Here is a 25,102-nt window from a genome sequence, read left to right as displayed (position 1 = left end):
CCTCTCAGAGCGGACCATCGGGAAGGAGTGCATCTTCCTCGTTGCCATGGAGAACGCTGGGAGGCGGGGAGAGAAATTGTGCAAGAGGGAGGGGCGTAGTGACCCCGGCGGCTGGGATGGAGCTTGTGAGAGGAGGAGGAGAAAATCCAGCGAAGCCTAACGATCCGGCTCTGCAAAGGCAAAAACAACCCGAATGAGCCAATAACTGTGAAAAGGTCTCAGCGAGACCTTAACCATCCCCCGCCCCCGCAAGCATCTTTCTTCCTCCCTTCTTTCCTTCTCTCCCTTCCTTCTTTCCCTAAACATCTGCCTGCTTCCTTCAAGAGTGAAATAAAATCACACGTGGTGAGTTAAAGTTACACGTGTTCATTTTTATACTTTTATATTAAAGTCATTAGTTTACAGGTTTTGTTGTTGCGATATTTCTTTTAACAGTTCTAGTTCTTTATAATTGGTCTCCTTTGTAATCCCATGGATGCAATTCTATGCGTTGAAAAGCTATCCTGAAAAGGGTCTATGGCACAGAAAGGGTTAAGGATTCCTGGACTGGAGGGCCCAGAAGAGGGTGGAGGCCAACTAGTAGTTTGGGGGTGGCAGGCAGTATGACCTTTCTAAAATGATGACCTTTGAGGTGTAGGAGATTGCCAAGAGGAAGTGGGAGCAGAACATTTTGGGTGTTGGGAACAGCAAGTGCAAAGGTCCTGAGGTGGCAGTAAGCCTGTGTGTTGGATGAACAGTTAGGAGGCAGGTGTGGCTGGAGTGGAGTGAGGAGGAGAGGAAGAGAGAGGGAAGTGGGGAGATTTCATAGGGCTTCGTGGGCCTCAGAGTTACCTGGGAAGCTTTGCAAATCCTGGTCAACACGTCCCAGGGATCCTGACGCACTATGTCTGTGGCCAAGTCTGAGGACCTTCCATTTAATTTAACTTACTTTAATGAACATTTTTCTTTTTTGGCCCCTCCGCAGGGTTTGTGGGATCTTAATTCCCTGACCAGGGATTGAACCCGCGCCCTTGGCAGTGAAAGCGCGGAGTCCCAACCACTGAACCTCCAGGGAATTCCCTTAATGAACATTTTCGATTGCTAAAAATCTAAGGAATCCCAAAGGATAGAGAGTGAAAAGTACATGTCTCTGCCACCTCTGGGGGTCCCTAGTGCCCCTCCCCAGACACAGCCATTTTGGGCGGTACTTATATACGTGATGAGTAAACATATGCACCTAGACCCTTTGGCCTTCGCATGCGCACACGCTCACACGCACACGTCAGACTGTTTCAGATTCAAATCCAGGTTCCAATACTTCCTGGCCATGTGACCTTGAGCAAGTGATTTTATTTCCTCAGCTATAAAATGGGAATGATCATCATATTACCTGTCTCATAATGTTTTGGTGAGTTAATTTCATGAGTTAATTCGTAGAGAGCACTTAGAAAGATGCCTAGTACATAGGAAGTGCTCCATAAAAGGTGATTCTCAGTCACTTCTTTTTTTTCATAGCTGCCTAGTATATATCACTTTAAGAACAGAGCTGTGCAGTTTAGTCAAATACTACAAATGAACAATTAGGTTCATCTGAGACAGGCTGGGACCTGGGACCCTTTGCTGCAGTGCCGCCATGCTTGCACCTGGACACACGTCTCCTCCAGCAACAGAATACAAGGAAACTATATGGGACTAAAAATAACTGCGTGCATGCGCAGTTAGGGCAAATGCTGGACAAAAGATACCAAAAAAATCCAACTGCCACTTTTGAAGAGCCCAGAACAAAAGCAGGGGGTCTGGAGCAAAAACAGGGTACTGCGCACGCCCCCTGCACACAACATCACCTAAGGGGTGGGCAAACCACCTAAGCCACCGCTCCAGCCGGACCCCTGGACACACCCCTACCCTCACCCCATATGAGCATCTCCCCCCACACACACACCCGGCCCCAGGGAGCGAGCCAGCAAGAGAACGTGTTGTTTGTTCTCTCTCCCCTCTGCTGCCGCAGGGGCCCCAATAAAGCCTTGCCTGAATTTCTTGTCTGGCCTCTGATCAATTTCTATTGATCAAGGTCAAGAACTCTGGTCGGTAACGCATTCACTCACTCAAAAATATTTCTTGGGCACCTACTGTGTGCCAAGCCCCACACTGCAGTTGGTGCAGAAAGACCCTGGTACCAAGGTCTCCACCCACACATCTCGGTATATAGGTAGGAACTGCTGGTACCACAAGTCACGCGATTTTAAAACGGTAATATACAGTGCCAATGGCTTTCAAAGGGACTGTCCCATTAGCACGCCCACCTTCAGGGCTTGGCTGGAACCCGCACGTTTAGGATGGCAGGTTTGGGAACTGCTGCCTTTCCTGGGGTAAGGTGCTGACGTGGGCTTGGGCTTTGGCGCGGGCGTTCAGCTTGGAAGATAGGGCCCCTGAGAGGCCCGGGGCGCGGCCACACCCCTGTGGGGGAGGGGAGCGAGGGCGTCCCGAAGGGAGTGGACAGCCCCCTTGTCAGTCTTCCCGAGTCCCGGAGTGTAAGATGAGAAGGGGGTAGGTGGGCCTCATCCTGGGGGAAGGCGAGGAGGAGCTTCCTGCGCGCGCGCGCGCTCCTAGGCATTGAGCGCTCGGGCTGGGAGGTGGGAGGTGCGTCAAGGTCAGCCTGGACCGGGGTGGCAGCCTGCCTAGGGGCGGGAGACCCTCCTGGGGAACTGGGCTGCGGCCTCCAAGCGCCTCGGCCATATTGAATAGCCACGGCTGAGCCTTCTTTGTCTGCGAAGTTCTCTCCCAAGTTCCAGGCACGTCCCTGGAACAGGAAGAGCCTCCGGGCAGCCCCTGTATCGCAGCTGCAGCCGGGACACCCGTTTGCAGCTTGCGGTGGGCTTGGAGCCTCAGGACTGACCTCATCCCGGCTCACGTAAGCATCCTGGAAATTGATCCCCACCAGTCCTTGAGGGGAGCGGGACTTGATCAAGACCAGACTCGTTGCAGGCGGAGAAATTGGGAGGTGAGACTCTCCCGGCGGCGCCACCGAGACCCCACCCTCACCCCCAAGACCCGGGGCTACGAGTAGTTTGGGCTCATTGCCCCCACCCCAGATTTCACCCTGGAGATTTTAAAGACCCTCGAGAAAAGCCATGTGGGGGGCTGGTTCCCCTGGGGCTTCCTCCCATCCCCCGACTGCCTGATCCTCTGGAGCGTCCCCGACGTCTGCAAAGATGTGGATTTGGACGTCCTCGTGGAAGCCTTGAAGCCTGTGGGGACCTTTAAGAAGATCGGCAAGGTGTTTCGCCGGGAGGAGGACTCCACAGTGGGGATGCTGCAAATCGGGGAGGACGTGGACTATTTGCTCATCCCCCGCGAAGTCAGGCTGGCGGGAGGCGTCTGGAGGGTCATCTCCAAGCCCGCCACCAAGGAGGCGGAATTTCGGGAGCGGCTGATCCAGTTTCTGGAGGAAGAAGGCCGCACCCTGGAGGATGTGGCCCGCATCATAGAGAAGAGCACTCCGCATCCACCCCAAACCCCCAAAAAACCCAAGGGGCCCCGGATGAGGAGAGTCCAGCAGATGGTGACCCCACCTCCCCGGCTGGTCGTGGGCACTTATGACAGCAGCAACGCCAGTGACAGCGAGTTCAGCGACTTCGAGACCTCCAGAGACAAGGGTGACAAGGGCCACAGAGGCACGGGGCGTGGCAGGAAGGTGCGCAAAATGCCTGTCAGTTACCTGGGCAGCAAATTCCTTGGGAGCGACCTGGAGAGCGAGGATGACGAGGAACTGGTGGAGGCCTTCCTCCGGCGAGGGGAGAAGAAGCCCAGCGCGCCGCCAGCCCGCCGCCGGGTGAACCTGCCAGTGCCCATGTTTGAGGACAACCCGGTGCCCCAGCTGTCCAAGGCGGACAGGTGGCGGGAGTACGTCACCCAGGTGTCCTGGGGGAAGCTGAAGCGGAGGGTGAAGGGCTGGGCACCGAGGTCCAGCCCAGGGGTGGGCGAAGCCTGGCAGGCCTCTACCAGGTTGGAGAGGGATGGCGTATCAGTGCCACGCAGCGCCAGCCTGGGGGATAATGTGGGAAATGCAGGAGACGGGCAGGTGCCTGAGAGCCCCCCAAGACGGTGGAGGCCTAAGATCAACTGGGCCTCATTCTGGCGTCGCAGGAGAGAGGAGGCAGCAGCCAGGGCTCAGGGGGCAGAGGCTGTAGATGAGCAGAGAGTGGAGGCCGTAGATAATCAGAGGGTGGAGGCCGTAGGTGATCAAAGAGCAGGGGCCGTGGCTGTCCAGGGGGCAGAGGCCATGGCTGTCCAGGGGGCAGAGGCTGTGGGTAATCAGAGGGCAGAAGATGCAGATAATCAGAGGGCAGAAGGCCCAGCTGTCCAGAGGGTAGAGGATGCAGATAATCAGAGGGCAGAGGCACCAGATGTCCAGGGAGCAGAGGCTGTATCTGAGGAGGCAGAGGCCATATCTGACCAGAGGGCAGAGACCCCAGCTGTCCAGGGAGTTGAATCCTCGGCCGCTGGGAGGGCCCTAGGGGTCAGCCCAGGATCTAGGACCCGGAAACAGGTCAAGACAGTGAGGTTCCAGACCCCTGGACGCTTTTCCTGGTTTCGAAAGCGCCGGAGAGCCTTCTGGTACACTCCCCGGTTGCCCACCCTGCCCAAGAGAGTCCCCAGGGCAGGCGGGGCTAGGAGCCTCAGGGTCTTGAGGGCTGAGGCCAGAGCAGAGGCAGAGCACGGGGAGCAGGAAAACCAGCTGTGAGGAGAGGGCAGGGGGGCCACGGAGGACCTCGCCACCAGCCACAGTATGGGCCGCTCAGGGTGTGTCCCTAACTCCGACCCTTGGACAGAGGTGCTATCTCCGTACTTGAAAATGGAGGTACAGCAAGGGCTTGGCAGTGCCCCGCACATCTCCATCTAACACCCCTCTTTGTTTTCTTGTTAAAATTGTGGCTCTCAGGCATTGATTTAATTTTGTTTTCTCGTGGCTTGTGGGATCTTAATTCCTGGATCAGGGATTGAACCTGGGCCCGGCAGTAAAAGTGCCAAATCCTAACCACTGGACCACCAGGGAATTCCCCATGCATTGATTTTTTTTTTAAAAATATAGACTCTTTATAGTAACCCAAGGAATGTAAATAAAGAAACCCATACAAGGGAGTCGCATCACCCATGATTTTAACTTCTTCATATGCAATTCTGGGTGCTCAGCTTGAAAAAGGGAGAGAGGTGAGGGAGAAATTCCTTCCTCTTCTCCTTTTTCTTCGCCCTTTCGCCTGCACACTTAAACTCACTGCCTCCTGGAACTTAAAAAGAGGGCGCAGGTCAACATGCAAATAAAAGTGTTTACAAACTTATTTCTTGGCTGTGGACTCGGCAACTGAAGAGTGCTCCAGGGTGGTTTTGTCATACCCTTGTGTCCCCTCCCCTCCCCCCCTCCATGACGGGCGACTTGTGTTTAAGTCACTTTGCTTGCCATCCCCACATTCCTGGGTTCTGCAGTCTTGGTGGGTACAGGGCCCGCAGTTTACATGCTTTGTCACATCTTGGCTACCAAGTACAGAGTCATCATCTGGGAAACGTGGCCAAAACGCAGGTTCTGGAGCCCTTTGTGCCAGAGCTGTGAATTGCTGGTGCAGGCTGTGAGGCCCAGGAATCCGTTTTGATCAAGCCCCACAAACGTCTCCTGGGGCAGCTTGGCTCCTGGACACACTGAAAAAACTTCATTGCAATAGGAACAGGGCAAAAGGTGCGTTGTGGTGTGGTAGTGAGCAGTACGCTGTGACTGGCCCTTATAATCGGGAGACATCAGGTTGCTACATGCTGTGGGAGCTGGGGGACATTTCTCTGTGTTGTTTTGTGTCCCTTCACCCAACCTCACTGGGGGAAAAACACAGCAAATGACCCTGGCCCAACCTCGATACAGGTAGGAAAAAAGGGAATTCTTGGAGGGAGGTCTGAAGGTCACCTGGGTCCTCCTGAAGCTGCAGTCCTGGCCTGAGCTTCTTAGACCTGACTCAGTAGAGCTGTAGGGCTGGTTGGGGGTAGGGGGGGGGCGAGAATATGCATTCCTAATAAGTTCCCAGGAGACGGGGATGCAGCTGGTTTCAGGACCTTATTTTGAGAACTGCGGCAGCCTGGCCGAAAGTTCAAAAAACAGGCGGAGCTTTGAAGTTTCAAGGCAGTGGACCAGTGCCCGCGCACCTTTAGTGCTCAAGAAGGGCCGTTATCCCCTTGATTTTAACCATCTGTCCCGGAGCGCTTCCTGGTTGGGACAGTGGGCGCACCCTGAGAGCCACCACGTTGGGATTTTAACCATCGGTCTTGGAGCGCCACCTGGTGGATAAAATGGGCCACGGCAACTCGCCTGAGTTGACACTACCTCCTCAGGCCTAGTTGTAGCGGGGCGGAGCGTCCTGTCTTGGGGCGGGGCCTGCAATAAGGAAGGCGGGGCCTCGTGGGCAACAGACTTTGAGGAACCGAATAGAGGGAAAGGCTTGTTGTTTTCTGTTTCTGGAGCCCTGGCTTCTCCCTCCAGGCCGTTCTAGGACCAGGTCACATGCCCGGGAGTCTCAGGGGGCCCCTGTCTCCGTTTGAGCAGACCGAGGGGTGGGACAGCTTACTCCTAGAGGTACCAGGAAGGGGAGGGGGGCACGCTCCCGACCTGTCTGCTCGCCCCGACCCCAGGGACCTCTGCACGCTAACAATCTAAACTCCGGTAACGTGGAATCCAAATAGACAGCCACCCCCGTGAAGGCAGATGGCCTGTTTTGGAGACACGGTCTCCCCTGCGCTTAGCAGGGAATCCTGGCACCTGAGCGGTCAGGGGTTACACACGAATAAACCCCAATCACCACAGCCCTGGCTCGGGGCTTTTGCTCGGGCTGTTCCTGCCTCCTGAGAGCGCTTCCCTCGGGTATCTGGCGGCCATACCTCTCCCCTCCAGCGCTGAGGGGAGTCAGCCCACGGGAGGTGGGGTGGGGGACAGCTGGTGGGACGTGCAGGGAGCCACAGGCCCGTGAAGGAGCACCGCCTGGTACTGCAGAGAAAATCCAACACTCTGTATGGGAATTGTCCCAAACTGAAAATGTTGCAAATAATTCCCACTCTTTGAAAACACCGTGCAGGTTGAGTGACAGATTCAGTGTCTGGGCACCAGCAGGTGGCTTTGGCCTTGAGGAGCTGGTGCATTTGTACCAGCTACACTTCAGATGGGCAGGGCAGGTGTGGGTCTCTCTCTCTCTCTTCCTTCCCCTCCTTCCTTGGTCCTGGTCACCAGGGCCCCGCCCCTCCCTTTCCCTCCCCCACCTCTTTTCCCCTCCCCCAGGAGCAACCCCTCTGCCTCTCAGGCTTCTCTTCCTGGAATCATCTCCTCCCCCAGCAGGGAGGTTCAGCCTTCCTGACTGAAGGCTCAGCTACATCCTGACACCCCCGCGCGGCTGGGTGGCCGAGCCTCCATCACAGAGCCCGGCCCCCATCAGATTGGGGTGGAGGACAGGGGCACAGAGACGCTGGCCAGAAGCATCAGTCTGGAAGGGATCGGGGCTCTACGAACAGCCAGAGAGAACTCACTGGCACTGCTGGCCTCGCCCGGTGCCCGGTGTCCACGGACACGCTCACCCCTGCGCTAACGCGGGAGACCCAAAGACAATCCCGCTGGGGGGGCCTGAGACCCCCGTCCCATCACCTAGGGCTGCTGCCTCCGCGGGCGCCCGTTACACTCTTCCTTCTTCCCTTGGGCTTGCTCGCGCCACCTGCAAAGAAGGGACTGAAAGGACAGGGGAGCGAGCGGTGGGCGGGCGCGCACTTTAGAGCTCGGTGCCCGCGGTTCAGCGGTTGCCGCCTCCGCGGCGGGGAGGGCCGAGGGGCGGAGCTGGGGCCCCACCGGCAGCTGCAGCCTCGCCGTGGCCTTAGCGGCACTTGGGGGGCAGCCTCTTGCCCCGACCAGCCTTCTTCCCACGCGTGGACTTGGAGCCGGCGGGCGGCCGAGTCCTGGGCTGGCCGCCCTTGGCCTGCGCCCCAGCGCCCGCGCGCCCCTTCCTGCTCTTGCTTCCTGCCTCCTCGTCCTGGGCTTCCATCTCGGAAGGGATGCCCAGCCCGCCGGGGCCGCCGCCTCCCCCTCGGGTTTTGCGGGTCCCCGACGGGGCGGGAGCCGCTGCCCAGCCCGCCCGATCCGGGGCCCTAAAGGCCAGGCGGGCCCGCTTGGCCCGGGGCTTCCTGGACGCGCGGTCCTCGGGCTCAGACTCCTCGCTCTCCACGTCCTCCGACTCCCTTTTCCCGCGGACCGCCCGCAGCGCCAAGACCTCCCCGAGGTTGCCTTTGGCGCATCTGAACCTCCCGCTCTGCCAGGCCTTTTCCTTTTCTTCCTATCACCTCAGCCACGTCCTGGGCATCCAGGAGCACCGCTAGCTCCAGGAGGCCGCCCTCATCTTCCTCGTCCTCGCCCCAGCCCCCAGCGGGCCACCGGGAGCCTTCTTCCCTTTGCAGGTGGTCCGAGGCTCAGCCATGGTGGAGATGCCTCCCAGCAGGTGAGCGCCGGCTTTGGCCTTCCTCAGGACCACGGCGTCCACCTGGCGGCCTGCCTCCTCCACCTTCACTCGGGTTCCGGAAGTGTCCTTGGCCATGACGGACAAGACCTCGGGCAGGGCAGCCTTCTTGTCGCTCCAGCCCAGAAACTCGATCACAGAAGCAATTTTCAAACATCTCGTCGCAGGCGGGAGTGGCCCGCGGGGTCTGTACAAGGCACAATGGCCACAAACTCGGGAATGTCCACCCCCCTCTTTCTTGATCCCCGTTTTCCTGAGACTCGCTTTGGGAGGCGTCGCTGCCCATGGTCTCCTCGTCCGACGTGTCTCTCACTGCGAGTAAGTAGGGCCACTAAGTCTGGAATTTCGCTCCGGTCTTCTTTGATGTTCAGGCTGATCGACTCAGCCCCAGGGAGATCGTTCTCCATCTTCCTCTTCTTGGCTTTGTCCGTCACCGTTGCCAGGGCCAAGAACTCGCCGGGACCATTCCATCATCTCCTTCCCTCTGGAGGGCCCACTTCCTAACAGGCTCCTTCGCGGCGGGCTGGAGGGTGGCGTACAGCGCGCTCTGTTCGCCATCCCCGCTCAAGTCCTCCTCGCCCATCTCCTCGATCGTGATACCCAGGCTCTAGTCGGGAGAGTCTTGGGACTCCCGCTCCCCGACGTGGATGGCCGCCCTCCACGACGCTCTTCTGGCCCACCTGCTGCCTCTGGTTCTGTTTCTGCGACCCCGACGGCCCCTCCTAGCACCTTTGGCTGCACCAGGAGGGGGGCCAGCCTCCCTGACCCCCGGCTCCGACCCCAGAGCCAGGGTCTCCGAAGCGGGAGGGGTGGGCGTGTCCCCGGGGGCCCTGGCCACTGCGTCCTGTGGGGGCCTTTTATCCAACAGCAAGCGTTTCATCTGCCTCAGGACTCTCGTGCCCTCCGCGCTGTCCTTGCACAGAACCCTCCAGACGCCGTCCTTGCCCGGGATCTCCCCGGGGATGGCACCGTGATTAATGCCCTTCACAAACTCCATCAGGGAGGCCTTGGCCTTCTCGTCCCTCACGGCCCGCGTGTTCCGCAGCCTGAACTTGCCCAGGGGCAGCAAGGCCGGCTTCAGGACGGCTTCGATGGCTGTCTGCTCCAGGTCCTCCGGGATGCCGGTGACCAGCAGGGCCCTGTGCACGTCCACGGCCAGCCCCCTGCACCAGTCCCCCAAAAGGCTCATGGCCACGGTGCCGCCGCTGGCGCTGACAGCGGAGCAGGAGGGAGCCCGAGGCGGACGTGGGCTGCGGTCCCCTGTGCAAATGCCATTCTGGAACAGCGCCACAGGGCTTGGAGTTCAGGTTCAGGTGAATGTGGCAAGGCTCGGGCTCCAGCTGCCCCTGGGCGGCTGACGCAGCGTCCTTTCCCGAGGCCCCTCCCCACAGGGGTCCTAGCATCCACAGGAAGCTTACGAGTCAAACCCAGGGGTGCCACCAGCCCGGCCCCTCCGCCCTTTGTTCCTGACAGAGGCTGAGTGACACCGCGGCGCCCGGGACAGGTGCTAGGGAGGGCGACGCCGTGCGCCCCCGGAGCGGCGCGGGGAGGGGCGCCACGCTCGCCTGCCTGTGGTCGGGCCTGGCCTTGCACCCTCTGCTCAATCTCAGCAGTTCCGGGCGACGGATCTGCTCCGCCCTGCACCTGCGCACACGGGCTAGCCCCGCCTCCCAGCGGCACCCCATCTCCATGGCAACACTACGGGCTGGAGCAGGGGTCGGAGTTGGTGGGGTCTGAGGAGCCGGCTCTGGACAAGCCTGAGGAACGGAAGACTCAGGGGGTGGGATCACCATTAGTGATGAGCCCCAAAAGGCCATATTCACAGGGGGTGAAACAGCAGTCAGGGGGACCCGAGCTCCTTCAGGGGATAGAGGCCTCTTTTCGGTAGAGGACCGGCTTCCTGCAGGGTTGCAATTCCCCTCCACAGTGTAGGTGGAGTTCAGGATAGAGAGACGTAAATCAAGGGCTATGGGGGAAAAAAAGCGGTGGGGAGGAATTCCCTGGCGGTCCAGTGGTTAGGACTTCGTGCTTCCACAGCAGGGGTCACAGGTTCGATCCCTGGTCCGGGAACTAAGATCCCACAAGCGGCCCGGCGTGGACAAAGAAAAAACAACAAAAAAGCCTATGGCCTCCACGGTGGAACCAGGACTCACTCAGAGTTTTCAGGCCTCACTCAGTGGGGACGGGCTTCAATAAGGGTACACAGGCCTCAGCTGTGAGGTGCGGGCATCATTTGGGGTCCACAGCTCTCACTGACGGGGCACGGGCCTCGTTCAATGAGGCCTCGCTCTTGCAGATGTTTCTGTAGCCATAACGATGCACGTGCAATTCACCGTGTGTTTTTGTACACAGTTTCTGTACGTGTATGATCCTCAGTGAGATCAGACGTGAATTCTGCAAGAAGGCATTTCCGCTGACTGGGTCCACAGGCTGGGACAGGTGAATATCATAGCTACTCTAAATACACATCTGCATCGCCATCGTTTATAAACCTCCCCCACCCGCAACTCTATGTAAATCAGGCGCTGTGGTCCAGCTATTGAGTTTCTACTGCTGCTCGCTGCCCCCGCAGTGACTCTGGGAAGGTCCCTGGGCTTCTCTACGCCTCGGTTTGCTCCTCTGTGAAATGGCAATAACCATTAACCCTACCTCACAGGATCCTTAGGGGGATTAAAGGCGATGAGCCATGAAAGCCCTTGGAACAGAGGCTGGCCCAGAGCTGGTGCTCCATGAAAGGTACCTATGGGACTTCTTTCTTGAGAACGTATGATATAATCATTTAACATAAATATATTAATTAATTTAATTGCTAAATAAATAAGTATATAAATAAAGAAGAAACCCAAACACTTCCTTTTTTTTTTAACGTAGGAAGAGTTTATTGCAAGGTTACCATGGAAACTGGGCCTAGGGCAAACCAAACGGCTTTCTTACTCTCCTACCCACGCCCTTGCAGCTTTTATTTTCCCGGCTTTCCTCTTTTCCTTTCGCCCTCCTGGTCCCCAAATGGATGTTATCCTTCTCTCTAGAGCAGCGTTGTCCGACAGAAATATAATGCGAGCCCCCAAGGCAAGCCACATGCAAAACGTTAAGTTTGCTAACGTCCACCTTCAATAAATACAAAACAGGTGAGGGCTTCCCTGGTGGCGCAGTGGTTGAGAGTCCGCCTGCTGATGCAGGGGACACGGGTTCGTGCCCCGGTCCGGGAGGATCCCACATGCCGCAGAGCGGCTGGGCCCGTAAGCCATGGCCGCTGAGCCTGCGCATGCGGAGCCTGTGCCCCACAACGGAGTGGTCACAACAGTAAGAGGCCCACGTACCGCAAAATAAATAAATAAGTAAAAATAAAATAAAATAAAAAACAGCTGAAATGAATTTTAAGAATAGATTTCATTTTTTATATAAATTTGTTTATTTATTTTTGGCTGTGTTGGGTCTTCGTTGCTGTGTGCGGGCTTTCTCTAGTTGCGGCGCCACAGGCTCAGTTGCTCTGCGGTATGTGGGATCTTCCTGGACCAGGGTTACGAACATGTGTCCACTGCATTGGCAGGCAGATTCTTAACCACTGCGCCACCAGGGAAGTCCTGGCTACAAGTTCTTTGACCGCCATCTGGAAGCGGCGTCCACATACCCTTTTCTTGAATCTGAATCTAGACATGCTGTGACTGCCTCGACAAGTATGGCAGCAGTGATGCTATGTGTCTCCCAAGGCCAGTTATAAAAGACTTTTGCCCACTTCTCTTGGAATATTTGCTCTCAAGACCCCCCTCCCAGGACATTCCTGCTTGAAACTTAACCTCCATGCTGTGAGGAAGCCCACCTCACACGGAGAGACCAATAGAGGCACTCAAGTCAACATCTCCAGCTAAGCCCAGTTTTCAAGTCATCCCAGACCAGGCACCAGACATGACTGATGAAGCTTCCAAATGATTCCAGACCTTAGCCATTGGAGTCACCCCAGCTAAGGTACCAGATGTTGTGGAACTGAAAAAAAAGCCATTCCCCATTATTCCCTTTCATTATGCTGACCTACAGATTCCATGAACATAATAAAACATTTTTGTTTTATGCCAGTGAGTTTAGGGTGGTTTGTTATGCAGCAAAAGTAACCAGCACACACCCATCACATCCTTACTGCTTTGGACAGGTAACTAACCTCTCTCCGTGCCTCCATTTACGTCCCTGAAAATGGGGATCACGTTCTCTTAGCGTCGTCAGGAAGATAGGAGAGGTTGTGGCGTGCTCGTGCCCAGCGAACCCCCGTAGCACTCAGCAAGTCCTATTGAAGTTATGAATCAGCGGCCGGTCACTTCCAGATTACCCACAGCTGACCATGACGGCAATGGGGGCAGCTTGCGTAGAGACCACGGCGAGCCCCAAGACCGTGTACCGTCCCCATCCCGGTGCCTTGGGCCCCTAATGATCTGCCCCAGCTCACCCTGGCCTCTCCCCGTCCCTCGCTCCTCCACACCCAGTTTTCCCCTCCCCCCAGAGTTTGCGGAGACGGCAAGGAAGGGGTCCCCTCACAGACCCTGGAGTCACACGGACGTGACTTGAGTCAAGCCAGATCGCCTGGGTTCAGATTCCGGCTCTGTGTGACTCTGACAAGTCATCTGCCTTCTCTGAATCTGTAAAATGGGCACAGTAAGGGCACCTAAACTTGCGTTGAAATCATCAGAGAGCATGTATTAAGAGATATATAAATAACAGCTATTGTTGTTCTTGCTGTTAGTGTTGAACCCCAGCACCCCACTTCAGAGCTGAATCAACTTAAGCAAATTATTTCGCCCGCGCACTTGAACGCTGGGGAAGCGCCTTCGCAGGTGCGTCTTTAAGCAGCGGCCCTGGAGCGTCGCCTGGTGGTCAATACGGGCGCCGCAGAACTTCATCTACTGCGCGCGCAGCCCCCCCACTATTCCCTCCCCGCGGTTCTGGGACCTGGTACATCCCTGAGAGGGGGAAGAGTGTTGAGGGAGGGAGTCCCAGGTTCGGGCATCGGATCTATCTCCCCGCCCCCCAAAACTGAAGGGGCTGGTGTTGGAGGTTTGCTAGATTCAAGGTGTGACATCAGGCTCGTGTCAGCCCGTACCACAGTCACACTAACACACACAAAACACACACTGGCTCACACACACTCACTTGCATTCACACAAGGTGACACTGACACACACTTGGACTGAGCTACTCTATTCCCTCCTACAAACATACACACACACACACACACAATTCGCACATAACCTGAGACATACACAGAAACCCATTCATTGACACCCCGAGACTCGCCCCACCTACATCCACAGAGAGACACACACAGCCCTAACAAATGAAACACACAGATACACTACACATGCCTCAGCCCGAAACACCCACATCCTCATCTATAACACGGGAACAAACCCACCAACTCCACAAGGAGACCGCCAGAGAGCATGCAGGGACCAAGCGACGCCTCACCCCTCGCCCACTCTCGCCCCGCTCTTGGAGCCGGGAAGGTTGCTCCTGCCCATGAAGGGACGGACCCCGCCCGGAGGGGCCCGCCAGATTCTCCCTCAGGCTCACCAAGGCCAACCGAACCTGCCCTGGGGCGCAGGGAGCTTGGACCTGCAGGCTGAGGGGGTGCCACCGCCACTTGGAGCTCTGTGTGTGGACACTGGCCTGGAGACTTGGGCCAGGTCCGTGGGTGTGTGTCGGGGAGCTGCCATCAGACTGCCAGACTTGGGAAGACTCCGAGGGAGGGCGAGAGTCTGATCCAGCCCCACTCCCGCCCTTCCCATTCATCCTCCACGTGACATCACAAACTTGACCCTGTCTCTCCTCTCCTCTAAACCTCTCTATGGCTCCCCAGTGCCCTCGGGAGAAAGCACAGTCTCCTCGCCTTGTCCTATGAGGCTCTGCATACTGCGGTCCCGCCCTCCTCCCGGGTCTCTTTCCAGCCTAAAGTATCCGGCTTGCGTGTTAAGCTCTACTCAGGAGTGTCCTATGACGGGCACCCCTCTGCCCACAAACACACTAGGCTGTGAATCCCGGGAGGGCAGGGCCTGGGCTGTCACAGTCACCACTGGGTCTCCAGATAGGTGGAAGCAGGTTCTGGGGGGATGTGTGTGGAAGGAAGGAAAGACGACAGGGAGAACGGAACGGAGGGAGAGAGGGAAGAAAGATCTTTAAAATTTAAACCTTTGGTCCATCTTTCTTCTCTGAGCCACGTCTCCCTGTGCCCACCAGAGGACGCTCTGACCCAGCAAATCCCTAAAGCAGCGACTCAGCCCGCTCTTCGTACAAAAAGGTATTACGATACTGAAGAGGATTAATACCAATAACCGCTACTGAAAGCCCTACTGCACCCCAGGACGTGTGCTAAACCCTCCACGTGCCTAAGCCAACACAGCAGCTCAAAGTATCGTGCAAAGGAGGAAAGTGAGGCTCAGAGATGTTGTTTAACTCTCCCAGCGTCACACAGCACCTAAACTGCAGAGAAGCTTCCCACTCTGGCCTTGGAGACCCAACCGCCCTTTGCTCCTTGGCCACATCCCTGGTGTAACCAACTCACAATTCCCCGTGGACCTGGCCTTGCCTCTTCCCCCACTCGGCCACACCTCATTCCCCTCAGCTCTTCAGGTCTCCTGTCCTCCATCCAGCCACTGGGGTCTTCATACACCAACCCCCTCGAAAACACTTCTTCCCTACTTCACAGAGGGTCACCTCCTCCCTTCAGACTCAGCTCAGTGTCACCTGTTTCGGGAAGCTGGCCCCAATCCAGAATCAGCTGCAGCTCTTCCGACCCACCTCCCCTGAGAATGCAGGCGTTTCCCTCCTAGCACTCGCTTCCGCTTCCGCTCCTGAGCTCCAGGAGGCAGAGCCTGCCTCAGTCATCACTGCTCCCAGCGACCTGCACAGGTGGGTCCCAGGACAGCCACTAGAGAAACACTGAATGAATGAGTGAATGAAGTCTCTGGGCGGGAATGACTTCAGTGAGCACCTGAAAGGGTGAATGCTCTTCCCCAACCAGTGTTCCAGAGATTCGACAACAGACACCCCCAGCCAAGGAGAGGGCCCCATACTCCCTTTCAGGCCCTCCCCTATCCAGGTACAGTGAGTCTCACTACTGCCCTTCCTCCCCTGGGGACAGAATCTCCTGCTTTCCAGCCCAGTATCCACCCCCCACACTCCCACCCCCGTCTCCTAACTGATTTGCCTCCATTTCTCCTTGTGGCATCCCCTCCCTCATGTGGAGGGAGCCAGGTGGTTCCTGTGGGAATCACTAACCCTCACCCATCACTCCCCGAAGCCTGGCCAATCAAAGCACTCCCTCCCTCTCCAGTCCCTGTGATTGGTGCAGGGGCAGGCACGTGACCCAGCTGATCCAATGGGAGCTGGTCCAGAGTCTTTGGTTGAATAAATGAATGAAGGGGCCCTGGAACCAGCCATGACTGAAGCTAATACAACCTGGACTTTATAGTAACGTGAGCCAATGAATTCCCTTTTCTGCTTAATCCAGGACAGCTTCGGTTTCTGCACTTGGAACTCAAAGTGTCCTGTGTAATTGGTTCCCCCTAAAGCATTCTCCAAGCCCCCAAGAAGGAGGGGCACAGGGGCCTCTCAGTACCCTGCCAGACATTACCTCGGGCTCCAAGTGCTGGAGCAGGACTTGAGGGGACCAGGGAAGGGTCTTCCTGACTTCTCAGACCCGGCACCGTCACCTGCCATAGGTTCCTGAGGCTTTTTGCCTCATTCCTGGGGCCCCAGGTCTCATGCCAACAGGGAACCAGTAAAGGCGGTCTTGCTGCTCTGGAAGAATCCCAATGGCAGGAAAGTTCTCAGTCAGTGTTTGCTGGATGGGCCCACGCTTGCGCAGACTGGCAGCTCAGCCATCAGATGGGCTGAGGAGAAAGGAATCTGATTTTATCTCTAATAGTTTGCCCAGATGGAAGGAGGGAATGAACGAACGTCATTACCTGGGGCTCATCCTGCAGCCTGGGGCCTGGGTCACCACCACAGTGTGTCCAGGTCCCAAGTGAGGGGGAGGGGAGGGGAGGGGAGGGGGAGGGGAGGGGGAGGGGAGGGGAGGGGAGGGGAGGGGAGGGGAGGGGGAGGGGAGGGACAGGCCCTAAGGCTTGAAGGGGCAGTTCTGGAGGTAGCTTGGGGTGTTAATGGGGTAATTACTGAGATATCATTCAAGTGGCCCCCTGGGGGTCACTATGATATGATTTGCAGTGGCCGCAGGCCCTTCCCACGAGCATGCCTTGCCCTCTGAGCACACCACCCGCTCTGATCTACAGAGAAGGTCCCACCGCGGTCCTGGTAGCTGTGGCTGCCCGGAGGGCTGTGAAACCCGGACAGCGGTCGTGCCCCTGAACCAGGCCTGGCCCACTGCTCGGGCTCAGCCTCCATCTCACACAGCCACCTCGGGGCCCTTAGCCCCACCGGGACACAGACCTGCCACTTGCGCTCCCATCCCCGGCCTCAGCTTCAGTCCAGACCCCGCCTCCTGGCCCTAGCATCAAACTCACTCCAGACCCGGAGTAACCCCGAGTGAGGGCTGATCACCCCCCATTAAGGCCTGGACCTCCTGAGACTTGATCCGCGAGTGAGCGGGGCTGAGTTTTCTGTGTGAGGCCTGCCCAGTGAAACTACAAGGCGAATATTCTCATTTCCATTGGGCTCCTCAAACAAATGCTCAGACCCTGGCAACAGCCTGAAAGCGGTTGTCATGGAACCGGCAGTAGCCCGTGGGGGAAGGAGAGCTGCCAATGCCCGGGAGCCAAAGCCTGCTGCCCACTCTGATGCAGATGCGGAAAAACTGGCAGGACGAAGCGGGAGGGGGTGTGTGTCACACTTGGCTGGAGTGGGAGGGAGAGTAGTGATCCGTCACCCAGGAGGCCCATACTCGTGCAGGGGGCTGGCTGTGGACGTGCACAGGGCCCTGCTGGTCACCAGCATCCCGGAGGACCTGGAAAAGGCAGGTCCTGCAGCCAGCCTTCCCGCGCCAGGGCACGTTCAGGTTGAGGAACACGAGGGACGTGAGGGAGGAGAAGGCCAAGGCCGCCTTCATGGAGTTTGTGGCGGACATTAATCACGGTGCCACCCCCAGGGGGACCCCGGGCAAGGACGGCGTCTGGAGGGTTCTGTGCAAGGACACGAGAGTCCTGAGGCGGAAGAAACTGTCCTGAGGCAGCTGCTGCATGGAAGGCTCCCACGGGCCGCAGTGGCCAGGGCCCCCAGGGACTCACCTGCCGATTCAGAGACCCAGGCCCCGTTCCTGGTGCAGCCAGCAGGGCTAGCAAGGGCAGTGCGGGGCGGGGGGGGGTCTCAGAAATAGAGCCAGAGACAAAAAGAGGGGCCGAGGAGGACCGCCATTTACCTCTGCAAAAGAGAAGCTGAAGGATTCTTCCATCAGAGCCTGGGCCTCGAGATCGCAGAGCTGGAAGAGGAGGACTTGGGCAGGGATAAGTGGCAATGCCAGCGCGCTCTACGCAACACTCCAAACGGCTGCGAGGAAGCCGTGCAGAGAGACGTGGATGAGGCAGTCAGTCTCCATGGAGTTCTTGGCCCTGGGGACCGTTTTGGACAAAGCCAAGAAGAAAGTGACAGAGAAAGAGCCCCCGAGGTGATCAGCTTGAGCTGATCACAGAAGCCAGGAGCGGCATCTGCAACACGGTGGCTCTCGTGGCCACGAGGGACACACCTGATGAGGCGCTCAAGGGCAGTGCTTCAGGAGGTGAGTCTGAGGAATGAGGCAACCAGGTCACCCAGAAGGGCATGGAGAACCCCGAGTTCTAGACATCATGGCCTACAGGATTTCATCAGACATCAAAACCTGCAGGGAGACGTTGAAAATCGCTTCTGTGATCGAGTCGCTGGGCTGGAGCGAAAAGAAAGACAAGAAAGCTGCCCTGCCCGAGGTCTTGTCCGTCATGGCCAAGGACACTTCCGGAACCCGAGTGAAGGTGGAGGAGGCAGGCCGCCAGGTGGACGCCGTGGTCCTGAGGAAGGCCAAAGCCGGCGCTCACTTGCTGGGGTGCATCTCCACCGGGGCTGAGCCTCGGACCACCTGCAAAGGGAAGAAGGCTCCCGGTGGCCCGCTGGGGGGCTGGGGCGAGGATGAGGAAGATGAGGGCGGCCTCCTGGAGCTAGCGGTGCTCCTGGATGCCCAGGACATGGCCGAGGTGATAGGAAGAAAAGGAAAAGGCCTGGCAGAGCGGGAGGTTCAGATGCGCCAAAGGCAACCTCGGGGAGGTTTTGGCGCTGCGGGCGGCCCGCGGGAACAGGGAGTCGGAGGATGTGGAGAGCGAGGAGTCTGAGCCCGAGGACCGCGCGCCCAGGAAGCCCCGGGCCAAGCGGGCCCGCCTGGCCTTTAGGGCCCCGGATCGGGCGGGCTGGGCAGCGGCTCCCGCCCCGTCGGGGACCCGCAAAACCCGAGGGGGAGGCGGCGGCCCCGGCGGGCTGGGCATCCCTTCCGAGACGGAAGCCCAGGACGAGGAGGCAGGAAGCAATAGCAGGAAGGGGCGCGCGGGCGCTGGGGCGCAGGCCAAGGGCGGCCAGCCCAGGGCTCGACCGCCCGCCAGCTCCAAGTCCACGCGTGGGAAGAAGGCTGGTCGGGGCAAGAGGCTGCCCCCCAAGTGCCGCTAAGGCCACGGCGAGGCTGCAGCTGCCGGTGGGGCCCCAGCTCCGCCCCTCGGCCCTCCCCACCGCGGAGGCGGCAACCTCTGAACCGTGGGCACTGAGCTCTAAAGTGCGCGTCCGCCCACCGCTCCCCTGTCCTTTCAGTCCCTTCTTTGCAGGTGGCGCGAGCAAGCCCAAGGGAAGAAGGAAGAGTGTAACGGGCGCCCGCGGAGGCAGCAGCCCTAGGTGATGGGACGGGGTCTCAGGGCCCCCCCAGCGGGATTGTCTTTGGGTCTCCCGCGTTAGCGCAGGGGTGAGCGTGTCCGTGGACACCGGGCACCGGGCGAGGCCAGCAGTGCCAGTGAGTTCTCTCTGGCTGTTCGTAGAGCCCCGATCCCTTCCAGACTGATGCTTCTGGCCAGCGTCTCTGTGCCCCTGTCCTCCACCCCAATCTGATGGGGGCCGGGCTCTGTGATGGAGGCTCGGCCACCCAGCCGCGCGGGGGTGTCAGGATGTAGCTGAGCCTTCAGTCAGGAAGGCTGAACCTCCCTGCTGGGGGAGGAGATGATTCCAGGAAGAGAAGCCTGAGAGGCAGAGGGGTTGCTCCTGGGGGAGGGGAAAAGAGGTGGGGGAGGGAAAGGGAGGGGCGGGGCTCTGGTGACCAGGACCAAGGAAGGAGGGGAAGGAAGAGAGAGAGAGAGACCCACACCTGCCCTGCCCATCTGAAGTGTATGTAGCTGGTACAAATGCACCAGCTCCTCAAGGCCAGAGCCACCTGCTGGTGCCCAGACACTGAATCTGTCACTCAACCTGCACGGTGTTTTCACAAAATGGGTATTATTTGAAACATTTTCTTTTTTAAAAAATATTTATTCATTTATTTTTGGCTGCGTTGAGTCTTCGTTGCTGCGCGCAGGCTTTCTCTAGTTGCGGCGAACGGGGCTACTCTGTTGCAGTTTTCAGGCTTCTCATTGCGGTGGCTTCTCTTGTTGTGGATCACGGGCTCTAGGCGTGTGGGCCTCAGTAGTTGTGGTGCGCGGGCTTAGTTGCTCTGTGGCCTGTGGGATCTTCCCGGACCAGGGCACGAACCTGTGTCCCCTGCATCAGCAGGGGGATTCTTAACCACTGCGCCACCAGGGACGTCCTATTTGCAACATTTTCAATTTGGGACAATTCCCATACAGAGTGTTGGCTTTTCTCTGCAGTACCAGGCGGTGCTCCTCCCATGGGCCGGTGCCTCCCCCTGCATGTCCCACGAGCTGCCCCCACCTCCCATGGGCTGACTCCCCTCAACGCTGGCCTGGTAGCCCCTGACTTAAGGTGATAGGGTTCCCCAGTTCGCTGTCTGAGTAAATCAAAGGCCAGAGGGAACTCTGAGGGGGGACCTGTGAGGGGCTGAGGCTGGTCTGGGCCAGTGTCGGAGCTGCCCCAGGACCTGTCTTTAGAGGGGAGGAAATGCCCCCAGAAAGGAGCCACATCCTGGCCTTAGAGTCCCCCCAAGTAGCCTGGCCTGGCGCTGTCAGGGGTCAGCACGTGCTGTCCAAGTGAAGACGCTTCCGGGTTGTGTCCGCGTCCGTGTGGTGACACGGGCACCAGCCCCCTCTGCCCATCGCAATGTTTTCCCTGAATCGCTATCTCCACCACTGCCCCTCCAGGTCCCCTTGTCCTGGGGCCATTTGTGTATCTGTGTCCAAGTTCCCGTGCCGGGAGGGAGCCCTGCACATCTCGAGGGAGGCACAGGGGCCTGGGGGGGGGGTGTCCCCACAGCCCAGCTGGACGGTCCGAGCCCCACCTCGGGACACCCAGGGGCAGAAGGTGACTCAGGAGCTGCTTCCCCGGTCGTGGTCGGAAGTGGCCCCCTCTGGGCTGCAGGGACCTTCCCGGGGACAGAGAGGAGCCGACCCTGGAACAGGCCAGGGTGGACCTGGGGCTGGGGACGAAGCCCCTTCCTCCCCGGGAGGCTGAGGGACCTTGGGGTCCTGGCCCTGGGCTGAGCAGCCTCCGGCAATGTGTGGGGTGGCGAGGCCCCACGTGCGACTTCTCCCTGTGTCACCTGGGATCCTGCAGTCAACTGAGTTAAGCACCTGGCCTGGTCTCTGGGTGTTCCGTGCAATGGGGGAGGGGAGCATCTGAGGCTGGGTAACACATGCCCACGTGTCATGGCTGATGTGTGGCCAGAACACCCTGGAAACACCCTGTCTCTGTTTTACACCCAGTGTCCTTTGCTTCTTCAGTGCCTGGGCCCCCGCCTGGCCCTTAGCCCAGCATCATCTCATCCTGAGCAAGTAGGATGAGACGATGCTGGGCTAAGTAGAATTAAGCTCCACCTCTTGAAGGGAAGAGCATCAAAGAATTTGTGGTCATATTGTAAGATCACCACAGAGATCTTTATCATTTCTTGGCTCATTTTCTGCCAAACCATACAAATTAAAGCTGCATTTGCACAGGGGGAGAAATTGTTGGCAGTTCCTGGGATTTTCTCCATTCTCCATCACAGCACGTGCTCATGCATATAAGGATTTGCTTGGGACTAAGAGGTAAAATGTATGTAATGGGCTCAAGGGCAGATTCCTTCATTTCTTAACAGCACCTTCTGGTTCCATAGGAATTCACAGTTTCCGTCCTGTCTAGATCTAGGGCACATTGAGACAGATAGGGAAATTACAGCAGAGATTCATTACAGGGCAAAAAGGAAGCCCAGTGCCTCATTAGGAACATTTTCAGGGACAAGTTAAAGAATACTCATTTAGTAGTGATTTAAACATAGCAAGAAGTCAAGCAGTGGGAGGTGCTGGGTTTGATTTAGCAGCTCAACAATGTGAATTTCAGAGTGTGCAATTTCCCTGGCTTCTCCTCATAGTCACAAAATGGCTGCAGCAGCTCCAAACATCATATTCATACACCATGTTCAAAGACAGGAAGTAGGGGAATGCAGAAAGCAGGAAATTTCTCCTCCTTAAGGGTAGGAAAGCCTTTTCCCAGAAGCCTCCAGCAGACCTCCTTTTTTATATCACTTTGACCAGTACGTGATCACATGGCTACCCCCCTGACAAAGGGTGGAGTTGATTAAGGTCAAGGAAGCTCTGTCTGACACCTGAATAAAATCCAGTTTTTGTTAGGAAGAAAGAGGGGCAGGGATAGCTTTGTGGATAGGCAGTAAACGGTATTTCATACATGTTCTGGTTATCTATTGCTGAATAACAAACTACCCAAAAACTTCATGCCTTAAATCAACAAATATTTTGCACACATTCATCTCTTCTCCATGCGGCATTGGCTAGGGATACCTCTACTGAGAGCTAAGGATCCTCTTCTAAGATACCTCACCCCTTTGGCTGGCAAGTTTGGGCTGACTGTCACCAAGAAAACTATTCCTAATCGATTCACATACCATGGAATGTGCGATACAAGTGCTTCCCATGCCTGATCTCATGGACTCTGTGCAGCACCCCTATAATGGAGTTACTATGATTTCCATTTTAATGAGGCCCAGGGAAGTTTAGAGCCTTCTGCATCATCACACAAAGGGTGCGTGTCAGAGCTGGGCTCTTTGAACCCAAACCTTCTGGGCTCCAAAGCCTGTTCCATTAAGCTCAGTAATTCCCAGCTCTCTGGATGCACTCTGCCTCTTCCTGCCCCCTCCAGAAATCACGTGACAATGAAAGCGGGGCAGAGTGTGGTTGCTATAGAAACAGCTCCGAATCCACTCTGGTTTATAAAATCGAGCGCATCCCGTGCTGACTTGTACTGCGTTAGCACAGGTTACCTATGACCTGCTGGAGACACGCGGCGGGTGGCGGGGGCGTGTGGGGCTGCTTCTGATTGACTCACTGCTTATGAGTCACAGCTGTGACTGTAGGTGTCGCTGTAACAAATACCCCGACATCTCAGCGGCTCGCGGCAGCAAAGGCTTGTTTCTCAGGCGTGTTGTTACACATCTGTGCAGTGGGCTGTGGATACTCCCCATTCTAGAAGCCTAAGGGGCAGCCCTCATTTGGGTGTCTTCTTCTGATGCTGGCAGGTCAATGGCCAAACCTGCAGCGTCTGTCACAGCTTCCGCTGGCATCGGGCACTCGGCACATCCCCTCGCAACTGGACCAAGGCAAATCACAAGCCGCCTTGATTCTTGGGAGTCGCCAGCTCCTTGGCGACAATCAGGAATGTGTACCCTCCTTAGAGGATCGGTGAACGAATGGAACGATAGAATAATCTAACCCTCCACCGTCACACAGCAGAGGCAAAACCTCTTCCCGTGGGGCTTTTGAGCTCTTGTCTCCTGCACTAGGCTGTGCACTTGTCTGTCAGGTTTGGGGATCAGACTGTCCTCAGCTGAGCCCCTCGCTGCCCTGAGCCTCAACGTCCTCATCTGTAAAATTCAGCTTCGGGTGTTCTTATGAGGTTGGGCTGTGATCGTTCATGAAAAGCATTTAGTACAGCCCAGGGCACGAGAAAAACCTAAGCCTTGGCTATGAGGGTGTTAGGAGCCGGAGGCTGGGATGATGCGTGGGTTTGGAGCGCCTTCTGCTGGAAGAAGACATAACAGCAGGGCTGCCCAGGCCGGGGACCACTCTGCATCTCAGAACCTCATCTGTAACCCTGACCTAACGATGATGTCAACATCGTGCGATTGCTTGAGGACTGATGGTGTTAATGCATGTAAAATTACTAGAGTAATATGATGAATTAAAGGTAAGTGCAAATTCTTTATCCTTCTCCCCATCTGGAGGTGGAGTTTATTAGAATGAAGTGGTAGTCACATTGAGGCTGCCTGCTTCTGCTTACGGACTTTTGGAACATTCGCTCTCGGGAAACTCTGTCGGAAGACCCAGCCGCCAAGTTTTGGGAAGGCCGAGCCACATGGAGAGGCTGTGGGTAGACGCTGCAGTTGAGAATCCCAGCTGAGGCACTAAGAGTTTGTTCCCTAAACTACACTATACCATTTGATGGAGGGTAGAGAACCCCACCCAAAACAAATCCTTTGTAGCAGAAGATTTAGATCTAATGGCTGAGGGAAACCTATGTATTTGTAATTTGGGCTTACTATGCCCCCAGGAAAGTGAGCAAATCCAGAAACCTTTTGGGACTGTTCAAAGAAGGACTTCCCAAGAGTATAGGAGGAATGTATGGCTGATTAATAGAACAGTTTCCTGTTTTCCAACAGGAAGCTTGGGTATATATGCATGGTGACGAATCACTCATCTTCTGGTGAAATTTTTTTAATCCTTTTTTTTTTTTTTTTCTGGCTGCACACAGCATGTGGGATCTCAGTTCCCTGACCAGGAATCAAACCCGTGCCCCCTGCAGTGGAATCACAGAGTCCTAATCACTGGACTGCCAGGGAATTCTTGGAAATTTTTAAAAATAATTCTCAAGGACTTACATTCTGCATTGATTAGGACTAGGGTTGAAGCTGTTGGCTGCAAGTTCCAAAGGTGCTGATGGGTATAAAAAAGCATGATAGCCTGGTGACTTAAACAACAGAAATTAATTTTCTCACAATTCTGAAGGCCAGGAGTCTGAGATCAAGGTGTCAGCAGGGTTGGTTTCTTCTGAGGCCTCTCTCCTTGCCTTGCAGGTGGCTGTCTTCTCCCTGTGTCCTCACAAGCTCTGCCCTGTGTGTGTGTCTGTGTCCTAATTTCCTCTTCTTATATCATCAGTCCTATTGGATTAGGGCCTTTTAATCCAATTTAAGCTCATTTAACTTAGTTGCCTCTCTAAGCATTTTATCTCCAAATACAGTCACATTCGAAGGTGCTGGGGGGTTAGGACTTCAACATATGAATTTGGAGAATGACACAATTCAGCCCATAACAATAGGAAACTCTGGCCTGGAGAGACTGTTGACACAAATATTTTCCAGGCAGGTGGGGGAAGGTTCTGGTTAAGTTTCAAGAATGTAAGATCCTTACAAACAGGGACCAGTGCCTGATTGTTCACTGTTAAATCCCCAATGCCCTGCACTGTGTGTGGCACAGAGAAGAAAATAAATGTTCGTT

At 56.5% G+C, this 25,102-nt stretch overlaps 2 protein-coding genes and 1 pseudogene across 2 annotated transcripts; 2 read left to right on the top strand and 1 right to left on the bottom strand.

Moving 5' to 3' along the window:
- The first annotated feature begins 3,100 nt into the window (after positions 1–3,100).
- On the top strand, positions 3,101–5,296 carry CCDC8 (coiled-coil domain containing 8). The gene has a single exon (XM_059998954.1). The coding sequence runs from the start codon at positions 3,290–3,292 to the stop codon at positions 4,721–4,723; it is 1,434 nt and encodes a 477-aa protein (XP_059854937.1). The 5' UTR covers positions 3,101–3,289; the 3' UTR covers positions 4,724–5,296.
- A 2,575-nt stretch (positions 5,297–7,871) lies between these two features.
- Positions 7,872–17,556, bottom strand: LOC132417026 (paraneoplastic antigen-like protein 8B). The gene is given in 9 exon segments (XM_060000637.1): positions 7,872–8,328; positions 8,330–8,420; positions 8,423–8,684; positions 8,687–8,742; positions 8,745–8,832; positions 8,834–8,974; positions 8,977–9,783; positions 17,188–17,304; positions 17,392–17,556. Coding segments are annotated over 9 exon segments (2,184 nt in total).
- On the top strand, positions 17,555–19,133 carry LOC132417025 (paraneoplastic antigen-like protein 8B; annotated as a pseudogene).
- Positions 19,134–25,102: the final 5,969 nt, after the last annotated feature.

This window comes from Delphinus delphis, chromosome 20, assembly GCF_949987515.2.
Source record: "Delphinus delphis chromosome 20, mDelDel1.2, whole genome shotgun sequence".
Taxonomy (NCBI): Eukaryota; Metazoa; Chordata; class Mammalia; order Artiodactyla; family Delphinidae; genus Delphinus; species Delphinus delphis.
Note: the sequence above shows the minus strand (reverse complement) of the source record. Positions and strands in the feature narration are given on the sequence as shown.